The sequence below is a fragment of the Vulpes lagopus genome, chromosome 1 (assembly GCF_018345385.1).
Source record: "Vulpes lagopus strain Blue_001 chromosome 1, ASM1834538v1, whole genome shotgun sequence".
Classification (NCBI taxonomy): Eukaryota; Metazoa; Chordata; class Mammalia; order Carnivora; family Canidae; genus Vulpes; species Vulpes lagopus.
The window spans coordinates 157,323,838-157,337,146 of NC_054824.1; the positions used below are offsets into that span (position 1 = coordinate 157,323,838).

A 13,309-nucleotide genomic window follows, 5' to 3' on the forward strand; every position below is an offset into this window, starting at 1 on the left:
CAGCTCTAAAATCACATACTCCAGCATCTCACTCTTTAATTACTGCTGCCTATTCTTGTAGATCTAGTGTTCAAGTATCTCACTGGAACACTTGTCAATCTTACCTCATTGAACATCCAGGCCATTAACTAGTTCTTTTATTCCTTCTTTTTTTTCTGTTCTGTTCTGTACTGTTGCCAAGATATGACAAGACATATCTTGTCTCCATAATTGGATTTTAAAACTTGCCTTCTGAGACAATTCATTCCATTTGAGAAAAATGGTCCTGCTCCTTATCGTGAGCCCATTTGCATTTGTTTGTCCACTTATTCATTCGTACATTCACAAAATATTTGTTAAGTATCTACAGCATATTGGGAATATGCTACATTCCAGAAACACAGCAATGAACAAGGTCATTTGTTCCTACCCTTAAGGAACTTAGAATCTAGTAGAAAAGACAGACATTAAGCAATTACACAAATAATTAGTTAATTAGAATTAAAGGAAGAAAGAAAACTATGTGCTGTAAGAGCATTAAAGAGATGACCTAATCTAAGCAGTCAATTGTCATGAAGGGACATTTGAGCAGAGAACCTGAAACCTGAGTAGGAGTCAAACAGGCAAAAAGTGGGGATCTCCTAGATGGGGAGGGTAGATAACTCCAGGTGAAAGAAGCTAACGTGTTCAAAAGCACCAAGTGGGCAGACACAGCTCTCCATTGTGGATAGAGTATAACGCCTAAAGAGGGATGGTGTGAAATGAGGAGTGTAGATAGGCAAGACTAGATTTTGTGTGACTTGTGGCCTGTGGCAATGACTTGGAACCACACAGTCCCTCCCAACAGCAAACTGAGACCCTGGAGACAAATGAGTTTTGGGGATTTTATCATGTAATCCAGGGATGGTGGTAAGGGTCTGTTCTGAGGCTCTCAGTGTAAATGGAATACAGCTGGTTAAGGATTATTAAAAGAGTTATTAATAGAAAGGATTTGGCACCATTGGGACAGTACGAAGAAAAATAAAATCCCCTTTATTATATCCAAAGCTCTGTTGTGGTGTTGGTTGCACCATCTTAAGAATATGCCTCCCCTCCCCAAAAAAAGAATATACCCAGACTACTGGAGTGTACACTTAAAAGGGTGAGTTTTATGGTACGTGAATTTTATCCAAATAAAATAGAACTTTTAAGAAAGGACCTACACCCAGATCTAAATACAAACATTTTTATTATCAAACTTTGTACTGCCATGTCAAATACAAAATAGGTATGGCATAAGCCTAAATAAATACATACTTTAAAAGCTATAAAATATTTTAAAATCATAATTTAAAATACTTTATCAAACCCAAACACAGACCACACTTACATTCCAGACAATATTTCCATTGCAGTATATACAAATATTCATATTTACAATATTTGAGCAATTTCAGAGAAAATGATAAGTAGGTATTCCATAGGTACCTATTCCATAGGTAGCTTTATTTCCCAGAGTTCTTTTGCCCTGTCAAAATCTCTGACGTTCTGACCCTTAGCCTCTTCTCTGTTTACTTTTGGCTTTGCCTTTGCCAACATGCAGCCAGCACTTAATCTGAAACTTTTATTTTTCAATACATGCTAAATTAGTGAAAGTGAGGGAGAGTTTTGATTCTCACATCATTTGCAAGATGGAGCAAGAAGTTCTGGTGATGGACGGGCCAAGAATTTCTCACTGCCAATGATCAATCGAATCTTGGAGATTCCTTAGGAATTTTAAACTCCTTTATACATAAATATAAACCCTCATACAGACTCTCCTTTCTTCACGAACATCCTAATAAACAAAATAACTCAATTAGGGAATAAATATTAAAAGTCTTCACTTTTTAAAAAAATCCACTGGGCAAATCTTTTACACAGTGAGTTCCTACCATGAATTTAAAATTTTATGTAATATTCAAGAATTATATGTTGACACATTGCACCTGACAAGCATCTTTGTAAGAATGCAAAGCACATCCATATTTCTATATGTTTTTTTCAACAAAGATATTCATAAAAGTGTACCTTAACTGGTTTGCATTTATGTTTACATAATACATAAATGGCCTCACGGAAGTTTTTCCATGGAAAACCACATACCTCTGAAAAAATAGCTGACAGTGTACAAATATATGCCATGCAGGTTCTACTCTCCTGATACTACTCATATTTTTATTTTTTTTAAAGTAGGCTCCACATCCAGCATGGAGCCCAATGAAGAGCTTGAACTCATGACCCTGAGACTAAGACCTGAGCTGAGGTCAAGAGTCAGATACTTAACTGACTGAGCCACCTAGGTGCCCCACTATTCATGTTTTAAGAAGCAACTATAGTAAAAACATTCACAACTTTACACTGATTCACGTAATACTGGGGACAGCATTTGCCCCTTTTAAAAATGAATTTACTACAGATATAACATTAGAGTCCCTTCATAAACAAAGATCCGTGATAAGTAACTTTTACCCTATCATAGCCCTAACATGCATATATTTTAAAGTCTCTAAACACTTACACTGAATTAAGAATTAGGGAAAATTGTACTTTAGCCAATGCAAATAAAAGAACACTTTAAAATCTCTAAGAACTCTTTAAAATGCACTGAATCCCACAGGGGTAAAAGGGATTAGGACTGTGCTTAGCAATCCTTGCACAAAGTATTAAGCAGGATTTCCCCCATGTACTCGCCTGTGGGCATTTAAAATATTTTTTTGCATGTTGGTGATAGAATATCTTTGACCAAGTTGTTTCCCCTAAACTCCTTGACAGTTATTCATCCCAGTGACAGTAACCGTGTAATCAGTAGTTGAGACACAGTGAGGAGCAAAAGAAAGAAATAATATCACAAAATACTGTTTCTCTGCTGAGATCTCAGAGTGAGCAGGGAAGAGAGTTAGAACAGGGATTCGGAGATTCCAGACCCTGAGTCTCTTCACTTTTGCCTGGAAGAGAACATGTTTTCCCTCCATCAGCCAACATTTTCCAGATGCTGAGAAGAGGAAAGAGAAAGCCGAGTCTTGCTGGTGGCAGGCTGGCCTCACCCACTGGAGTTTGGAACGTTGAAGTCCTCATGGGGGCCATGCTCTCAGCTGTAAAGGTGGCAGGTTGTGGGAGGTGAGAAGTGCCAGGAACCAGAGGAGTGCTCTCTGTCTCTACCATCATCAGAATATTGCTCTAGTTCCCGGGAGGTACCGGTGTTCCTGCAAAGGAAGGGTGCATGCCATCAGGACACTTAATATTCTGCATTAATAGCAACAACCAAATTCACCTTCTAGCACAAACCACTGTGTTCACTGTCACTGGGGAGTCCAAATTTGAACAGCAAACTCCTATTCTGTTAGGGCAACTAATCTATTCTGTATGATACCATAACAGTGGATACATGGCATTATACACTTGTCAAAACCCATGGAATATACAAAACCAAGAAGGAATTCTAATGTAAACTGTGGACTTTAGTTAATAATAATGTATCAATATTGGCCCATCAGTTGTAACAAAATGCCACACTAGCTTGAGTTGTTAATAACAGAAGAAATTGGAGCATCAGGGGGTATGTTGGAATTCTAGTTTTTGCTCTCTTTTTCTGTAAATCTAAAACTGCTTAAAAATATAAAGTCTATTAGTTTACAAAATCTATTCAGGGAGGACTTCATTCTTCCAAACTCTCACAAAGCTGAGCAGAGTGGCCAAAAACACAGTTCTAGATCTAGACTACCTGGGTTTGAATTCTGGCTCACTAGCTTTGAAATTTCAGGCAAGTTATGTAACTTGTCTGTTCCTCATATTCTTCATCTATATGATAAGAAATATAGCAACAGTCCCTATCTCACACAATTCCTATCTTAGGGCAGTACGTAGAAAATAATAAATATCACATAAGTGTTAGCTATCATTATTCTTATTAACTTTCACAAGGGAAATCACTATGTAAAGGCCAGATCCTTGCTGCTTTCCCCTCCTTCTACAAAGAAACGAAACAGCTTTCCTTAAAACACTGTGAAGATGGTAATACTCTGCGTCAGAAAATAGGCAGGTTTGGAGAATTCAAGGGGCAACAGGACACAAAGAACAGATACGTTCTCTCAAAATCATATGTGATTTCAAGTCTTACCTAATTCCTTTGGACTTAAAATAACTACAAAGGCATGTGATAGGATCCGTCTGATTGAAGGCTCTGGCAACTGCTGTGGAATACATGAGAACACTAAGTCAAACACTGTTTTCCAACACAAACAGATAAAAATGTACAGAATAGTCAATGGCATGCTTCAGACAAGAATACAACTCACCTGGCAGGAACAAATTTCTTTGCTGCAAGAAAAAGAAAACCATTAATTTGGACTAAAAGACTTTTTAAAAACATATCAAATTCAGAAACAATATGGCTCTATTCACCAGGGGACACCATTCCTTTGGGGACCCTGTAATAATCAGAGCACAAACACATCTTGGTGACATGCAAAGCACACTTTCATCTTAAGGGCTCAGCGGATAGCTGTAGCCTCAGCTTGTCAAGTTCATCTGCCAGTTTTTCATGAGAAGTCCCAAATCTAGATTTTATGTGCGATTTCCCATTTTATAAATATCAGAAATTAACTCGAAAAATAATAAATATTCTGTAAACCAAACAAATCATAATGGCTAGATATGTTTGCATAAGTCCCCAGGAGATACCCCACATTTAAGCCTGTATTCCAAATAAATATTTTGGAAATGTTTTGCCATTTCCTGGGAGCACTAACTACATAAGTCTGACTGCACAGCTCCCAGGGGAACCACAGAATTCCGGTGAACAGCATCCCTTAGAGTTGTCCACTGTTAACTTTTATTTTTCCTAAAACTCTTCCCACTTTGAGTTGTACTATAAACCCTTTCTCTAAGACCATGGCTCAATTAATGGCAGTTTATTAGTGTTTATCTAGCAACTCGAGTCTAATTACTGTTTAAATGTGCAAGAGAAAACAGGATTCATCAGTGAGGGGAGAAAAGACATTTTTCAAAAATATTTTGGGTGGGATACACTCACAAGCTCCCTTACCTCTCTTCCGCAGGCGTTTCAGGAGCCAGAGGAGAAATGAGGCTACTGTCAGGAGGGAGGTCCCCCCAGCAGTGAGTCCAACTGCCAAGGGAATGCTGGACTCCGTGGGAGCTAGGCAAACAGTGGAGGAAGAACTGTCATGAGAAGGAACTGAATTTAAAGTCTTTCTGTTCTAGCCATTTGCCCTTTCCTTTGCACATTGATTAGCCATCAACTTCAATACATAAGGAGGAGGCATGGTAGGTACTAAAGGCCTCTGAGGTCAGCCCAAACCACCCATGCCAGACGGTATCCCGCCACTGCCATGAGAGCTCTTATCTGCCAGAACCCACTGCTCCTCGGTCAATACCGCATGTGTGCTCTCTCCCTTACTTGGTTTCCTTTTCCCTTCTTTGACCGGTATCTCCCCTTTTTCCACTTGTCAGAATGTTACCCATTCTGTTACCCGTACCCCTTGTCACTTGCCATCTCTTCTGTTTCCTCTCTATCACCACAAAATTAAATATTCTCCAGCTTATTAACCTTGGGAACCTTTCTGGTTTAATGAATGGTTCATTGCTTTCCCCTTCTTCCTTCCAGTCCCCCAGACAACCAGTGCCAATCAGGGCTTCACCTTCACAGGTAGGCAGCATCCCAGACCAGTGTCCCGTGGCGTCACACATCAGAGCTGCAGAGCCATTGAGTGTCCATCCTTCAGGACATGCAAATGCACACACAGCACCAAACACAGGCTCCCCACTGCAGCTTATGTTCATCTTTCCGGAAACTGCCAGACTTGAACATTGCACCACTGCAAATGATGAGCACATAGGTAGATGTTAACAAAAATCTCCTGGGAAAATGGCTAACACTGACTGAAAAGTCATCAGTAAACATAACATATAAGCACTTAGTTTTCAGCATGTAGGGAATTAGGATCAAGCCCCGTGGGGCAATACTGCTTCAGATACATACAAAGTATTTGATCTAACTCCTTAAAGTGTAAATTCAGTCCTACCTTGGCAAGAGGGGACCTCCTGTGACCACCGTCCCTGAGATGTGCACTCAAGCTGAGCTGACCCATGTAATTCAAAACCTTCCTCACAGCTGAAGGCACAGGAGGACTTGTAGGTGAACTCTCCAGTAGAGGAATGGGCACACCTCACCAAGCCATCCTGGGGCTGCTGGACAGCATCACATTTCACAGCTGGAAGACATGAGTGAGCACATTAAAAGTCTGTATCAGGCAGCAACAGGTGTCTCACATAATCAAATCCTGAGCTCTTCAATAGTTTTTATCTTAATATTAAAGCAAAAACTTTACCTTCACATGTGGGCTCTTCACTGTCCCATTTGCCTGTGAGGCCACACTGGAGTGTTTTGGATCCCTTCAACACAAATCCCTGCTCACAGAAGAACTCACAGCTGGACCCACTTTGGAAACTCCCAGAAGCACCAGGAAGACAGCTCATGTAGCCTCTCTCTGGGCTGGACAAGGCCTTGCACTGAGAAGCTGAGACATCAAAATGATGGTCAGAAAAGATTGCAGTGGAACTGGCGAGTCCTTGGAATTTGATGAATGAATCCATTCATTTTGGACAAAGCAATGCTCAGAGATACCAAGGCTCTTCATTAATCCCTGGACAACTGGGAAGATGACTGTTTTCTTTGAATGCCAGCCCCTTCATTGATAATGGCCCTCGGTAAAGGACAGCCTTTAAGAGAACCAGTGGATCCTGAGAACTTGAAGTTACAGTCAAGAGAAAGATTTTACATAGTCAGAGACCAACTTATGGGTCCTGAATGCTAATGGATGATGCCAAAATATAAGGAAGGTAAGGAGGCAGCACATAAAATGTGTCTGCTTTGCAGTTTGGCTTTGGTCTTGTGGCTTCTTACCACTAGAAATGATTGTGTACAATATCTGGCTGTAAGAATACCAGTTTGTGATAGCTTGCTTTCAACATCACTGCTCTTGCTTTAAAATGAATTAAGTTTTAGCACTTAGGCATGTATTAAGGGTGTCTTTATGTATGACACCACACTTGGTGCATTCTCATCACTGCTAATCATGAGCAGTTTCAGAAGAAAAGTATTAAGAGTTTTAAAATCAAGTCATGTTCTCAGAATCCCACTTTAAATCTTCTCATGTGATTTCCCCTTAGATTAAGCTCTCTGCCCACTCCATAGCAATGTCTACAAAGCTCTATTTGCTCAGCACGGTCAAGAAACCTGCAAAGCATGCACTCTCAGTACATACAATCCTTTCCCCAGGTAAGCTTTGGTTCTTTTGTATGAAACTCAAAATAGAAGATAATGTTGCCCATCACATCTGATTACTCTAGTCAAAGTAGGCATCTAGTTTCATTTTAACAGCCCATGTTTGAAGATCGCTGCCCTTTCAGGAAGGGGATGTGTAAAGGAGGAGCTCTTGGGCTTACCTTTACAAACTGGGACTTGCTGACTCCATTGTCCTTGTGCAGTACATTCAATTTGGGCTGGCCCTTGCATCAGGAAGCCTTCCTTGCAGGTGAAATTGCAGGAGGATCTGACGGTGAACTCACCAGCAGGGGAATGGCTACAGCTCACAGACCCATTCTGAGGATGGCCGATGGCACCGCATGTCACAGCTATAACATAGGTAATCATGGACATTAGCAAGTCTGACCATTTAAAGTACAAGTTGAGAAAAAGAATGTTTACAGTAAATCTTGCTGTGGAGCCATTCTACCTTTACATGTTGGCTTCCTGTTGTCCCAGTTCCCGGATGAGGTACACTGGAGGCGCTTGGGTCCCATTAGTTCAAATCCTTCTTCACACTCAAAGGTACATGTCGTGTTCCATGGGAAGTTTCCAGAGCTTTGGAGACAGTCCATGACTCCATTGGCAGGATTTGTCAAAGCACTGCACTCAACCACTGGGGATTGAGAAAGCATCATGAATTTTACAGAAGAATGATACGTTCACTTCCTATTGAGTTGAAGTTTATAACAGGGCAAGGAAGCAGCCTTCAAACAGCAGATCCCAAAGTCCTAGGTTAATTCTTGGAAGCATGCACAGACACAATAAAGCTTTTATGCTTTTTCCTAATACCTTCATCTTCCCTGATTGATTTATACTTTGACTATGCTGAGTGGTCTCTGGCCTGTGTTAACATACCTCATCATGTCTCTGATCTATTTTAAGTAAGGCAAAAACAAAGAAAAATAAACAGATTCTAGATCAGGATTTATAACTAATGGTGACAGCAAGAATACTGACATACACAACACATTCATTTATGTCAGCCCAGCAGGACCTGGACACAAAAAGTTTCCATCTCCAGCTTAGAAAGATAAGCCTGAGGGGAAAAAAAAAACGCTGTCAGGACTGCTTGACTACCATGGTCTTCAATTTATGTACTGCATCGAGAGAGGCCGGGCAGGGGGAGAGAAGTCATGAAGATTTCTCAAAGTGTGGTGCCACTGCTATAGGCACTCCCTTACACACCACCAGAGCCTCAGAAGCACCAATCTCAATAATAAAAACTCTCTCAACCCAAGCAGGTGCCCTATTGGCCACACAAGCTGGCTGGGAGAAGAAGTCTTATTAAAAACAAAAACAAAAAGAACTTTCCCTGGAGTTTTGAAAATGCTGTAAGTTGGATCAAAAACCAAGGCAACAGGGATGAGTTAGAGAATGTTGTGTGTGCATTTGGAGAGAAGTTTACCATTGCAGGCTGGAGGAGAAGCGCTCCATTCCCCTGTGGAAGTGCACTGTGTGGCTTCCGTGCTGCTTGGGAGGTAACCCCTGTCACAGCTGACAAAGCAGGAAGAATTGTAGCTGAAGGTCCCCAGAGGGTGAGTGCAAACCAGGCTTCCATGTTCAGGGGCCTCCTGGGCTTGACAGGTCACAACTGAAAGGAGAAACCACATCAGATCTGCTCTCTATCACCCAGCATAAAATAAGAAAGTCCTGGATACTGTAACTACAATTTATCAAATGCCTCCTATGTGCCAGGCACTATGCATTCATTCACATAGACCTAACTATTGGGGTTCATACTATTATTACCACCATCATTTTACAGTGAGACAGCTGGCACTCAGGGAGTTTAACTACCCAGTCCAGGTGCTGTAAGTAATAGTGGTTTTGAAGCCAAGGCATGATGGCCTTGGCTCTTACGCACCACGTGACACTACATGTCCCAGGGAAGGGAAGACATGCACACCTGATACCAAAGTCATCTAGGACACAGGATGGTGCTATTAACTCAAGTGAAGGAATGGGTGAAACGAGGACTTACCTTGCTCACACCTGAGACCGCTGAAGCCAGGGTGGCACTTGCATGTGTAGTTGTTGACAGTCTCCACACACTCACCATGGCCGCTGCAGGATGTAGGGGTACAGGCAGCTGCAGAAAACACAATCCATGATGAGGAGGATCATCATTGTGCTTGTTATGCTTTCCCTTGGACTTAGGATCAGCAGTGTGTGACAGAGGTGTCACCAATTATAGGGACTGCCAGAGATTTTAACTGGAGTGCTTCACATAACGCCAGGGCTCAGCTATCTTAAACCTTGATGTTAATGTAGAGATGTCAGGGGTATAGCTGTCACTGGCATCAAGAATAGAAAATTCCCTTTATCATGAATTTGAAAGATAGTTCTCCTCCTACACATAAATGAGTAAAGTGTGTTGTATGTGTATACACTATACACATACATATACAATATATATAATACTATATATGTATTGACATACATATATGCATATGCGTACACATATGCTTTCTTGCCTACATTAACACAAAGAAGCAAAAAGATATAATATACCAAATAGAATGCTTTAAAATTGTATTTTTTAGAACAGAAAATTACCATAGTAGAGACCAGAGTTTTCATGCTGTCAGCAACTTGTCAAGATGCCCACAGCCTGAACCTCTCTCCCACAGCAGCCCATACCTGTGTAACATAAGGCAAGCTTCTTTTTGTCACATCTCTCATCATTCCACTTCCCCGAGTCCTTGTCCCTCTTGATGTAGATCTCCACACAGTCTTCATTGTTTTGCTTATTGTTTGGTTCACCAGGAGCCCAGTTCTTGGCTTCTTCGGTCAGTAGCTTCTGGGTCCCTATCCAGGTCCACTTCTTGTTGACCTTCCTGATTCCAATCCAGTAGTAAGTTGGTGTATAGCTGAACACGGAGTTCAGGTATTTAATCTCTTCCTGGTTTTGAATCGCGACAAGATGTGTGTACCTTTGCTGACAGTAAGTACTAGCCTCGTCAAAAGTCATGGCTTCTGTGGAGGCATTGTATGACCAGGCTCCACCCTCTTTAAATAGGAGAAGCACTAAAGGGGAAAGGATGAAAGGCATGGGAAGGTTAGCACTGCTATGGTTTGACTGTATTAACTGGGCTTTTTACAATCTTATTGTCATCATACAGTGGCCTTTGGAATGTCTCAAATTTTTTTCACCTTTTCCAAAGTAAGAAGGGGTACAGGTGAGAAACTACCATAAACTACGCCTATCTTTGGTGGTTGAGCCTCCCTACGCTCATCCACCATAATCTATCAGTATGTCCACTACGGTAGAATAAGAATCAGAGTAACTAAGCTTTTTGAGCACTTAATACACACCATTAAGCACCGTCTGATGCCCTTTCTGTGATGCTGGCTCCTCACAATGCCTCTGGGAAATAGGCTATCTATGATCAACACTTTATACATTAGGAAGCTGAGACACAAAGAGGTCAATTGCCCCTGGCCCAGGCTGGAACACATTGTGTAGAGAGGCCAGAGATGCTGCTAAACATCCTACAATGCACCAGCTCCCTGTGAGGAGCAGATATTCTGTCTGAAATACCAGTAGTGTCAAGGATGAGAAACTCTGGTCTAACAAATGACACTGACTTACCAAGAGTAAGAGCAGGGAAAAGCTGTGAAGTGATCATGACTTCTAGAGTTCTTTTCATCAAAAAATTAGTCTTGAAATGACTTTCTGTGGAGAGAGGGAGTACAAAATTCATTATAGAAAGACATTTTAGGTAGCAGTTACTGAGATCATTCTACAATGATGTTTTTAGCAGTATCATAAGATTTTAGGTAAAGGATAACAGTGCCATCATCTTTGTTTCAAAGAAGTTGACGGGATTGCACACATACAAAATTAAAATTTTCATCATGTAGATGAAAGAGAAAAGCCAGAGTTTAATGAGTCTGAATACAACAAGAACCTGAACAAGTCTTTTTGTCAAAAGGCTCTCTGCATCTCTATTCATATGGATAATCTTGTTTCATGGCCACCCCCATAAAGACTCTTTGCACTTACTATTCTGTGAAGCGGTGGTTTTGATGCCGATATGATTCTTGATTGTGTCACTGCTGCTTCTGTCTCGTACCAGTTCACAGGTCTGATGTGAAGTCAGCCAAGAACAGCAGAGCACTGCTCCTGTTGGAGCCCCTTTATAGGGAAGCTCGCTTCCTGTGAGTAATAGGAGGATATGTCCAAGCCCAGTGAAGAGGAATTCCCCAGCAGCATCCAAAAAGTTTCCCGGGAATATCCATAACCGAAAAAATTACAGTGATGTCAGAAACTCTAAGCCTCCAAGCTAATTCTTCTTTGCTCACGTGCCCTTTTATTTTACATTAATCCTATCAATATGGCATACATTTGGGTTTTAAATTTTAATAACATAAAATTGATGTCTTTAAAAAGTTTAAAAACTTTGCTTATTAGCAGCATCTCTCCTGTAATTGTGGTGGTGACCAGAATAAGAAGCAAAACTCAGACTTAGTTTTATTATCTGTGGACTACCATTCTTAATTTTCTCACCTGTAGCTGTCAGCTGTGGGCCACCAATCTTTTTTTCTCTCTCTCTCATCTACCAATTCAACCCATTTTAACGTACAGCGTCTCACATAGGAATGAGTCACAAAGTATATCCTCAGATCTTGTGCATAATGATAGCTAAATTACTAGAAATAATATCTCCCAGGTAAATATTTGAAATAATTCCTTGTTTCTTAAAAACAACAAAAATGGGAAACAGATTTAGTTGTCCATGTCTGGAAAACATTTATTCATGATTTGTTCAGTGAAAAAAAAAGATGAAAACTATATGTGTTCATAATTAATTGACTCAAATTTTATTTAAGAGTTTTAAATTATGTATGTGTAAAGAATAACAAAACTGTACCCAAATGTTAACAGTGGCTAACTTTGGGTGGCAAGACTTGGGGTAACTTTCTTCATGAATAAATTCTTCATGAGTATTTTCAGCATTTTCCAATTTTGGCAATGGCTCTCTATTACTTTTACAGTAAAAATAACACAGTTTAAAGGATCCTATGTCCAAATGCAAGTGAAGGGGATCTATATAATATCACTTATTCTACTCTTCATATTGACATTTCTTTGGGGTGATAGCATATCCCCTTCTCTGCATCTTGTCTAATTTAAATGATAGACACAGTAAATGCAGATCATTTAAATTTCCATAGGGAAAGTTGTTGACCCCTACAAGTACCTTCTAGAAGATCCTAATTGCAAAGGAAAATTCTCTCTTTGGCTAAATTTACGTTGAGAGAACTTCGGGGAGATAATCCAATAACAGAAGGAGATATAAGAGAGATAAGAAGTGGAGTAAATTTGAGAGGAAAGGTTCTTTATTATCAGACTTATGATATTCCAAACCCACTCACCCTTAAAGTTATCCTGCATTCTCCCAAAATATTCCCCTGAGGTTGGGTCAGCAAATCAGGTACCCGGGTACTGGGACCTAGAGGCTTTCTTCAGGCTCCAGGGTTGCTGCAGAGGCCATGAGCAGACTTAGCCTCCCTCTCATGGAGACACCTCAGCACAGTGAGAGGCAGGAGGGGGAGAGACAGCAACTGTCAGGATCTGATGAGGGCACCCACTTGCTGAAGATGGAGGATGAGTTGAACAATTGAGCAAGAGCTGAATAGCTGGGGATTTTGAGCATAATCTCCCCCTCCCCAAATAAACCTATGTTCCCTGAGTAATAGGCTGACTAGAAGTGCCTGAAAGCCCCATCGAATCTCCCAGGTTCTGAAGATGTACATTGCAGTCCCTCTACTGCTTAGTTTAAACTCTGGCTTCGTATGGATTCCTTTACAGCCTGCACACTGGGGAGACTAAGGGAAGAGGAAAGACAATGCAAACCTGAGCTCAGTCCAAGCTCCAGCACCAAAACTATTTCATCTGTGAGGCGCCACACATCCTGGCTTCTTCATCCCTTTTCCTGGAAGTCATTTGTCCTCTTCTTGCCAGCCTTTAATGGGCAT

The 13,309-nt window shown here is 40.9% G+C and overlaps 1 protein-coding gene across 1 annotated transcript; it reads right to left on the reverse strand.

Annotated features, from left to right (window-relative positions):
• Positions 1 to 1,234: 1,234 nt before the first annotated feature.
• On the reverse strand, positions 1,235 to 12,773 carry SELE (selectin E). Its single transcript, XM_041762910.1, has 15 exons — positions 12,707 to 12,773; positions 11,334 to 11,486; positions 10,920 to 11,003; positions 9,968 to 10,354; positions 9,309 to 9,416; positions 8,733 to 8,918; positions 7,755 to 7,940; positions 7,465 to 7,653; positions 6,348 to 6,536; positions 6,042 to 6,230; positions 5,658 to 5,834; positions 5,045 to 5,155; positions 4,296 to 4,317; positions 4,118 to 4,190; positions 1,235 to 3,203 (listed from the first exon to the last, which is right to left on the reverse strand). The coding sequence occupies exons 1-14, from the start codon at positions 12,723 to 12,725 to the stop codon at positions 4,142 to 4,144; spliced, it is 2,049 nt and encodes a 682-aa protein (XP_041618844.1). The 5' UTR covers positions 12,726 to 12,773; the 3' UTR covers positions 1,235 to 3,203; positions 4,118 to 4,141.
• Positions 12,774 to 13,309: the final 536 nt, after the last annotated feature.

Excerpts from the sequence above, each read along its gene's own strand:
- SELE (XM_041762910.1), bottom strand. Across the intron at positions 6,231-6,347 it reads TGAAGAGCCCACATGTGAAG|CTGTGAAATGTGATGCTGTC; the intron begins GTAAAGTTTTTG and ends CATGTCTTCCAG. Across the intron at positions 5,835-6,041 it reads GGAGGTCCCCTCTTGCCAAG|TGGTGCAATGTTCAAGTCTG; the intron begins GTAGGACTGAAT and ends CATCATTTGCAG.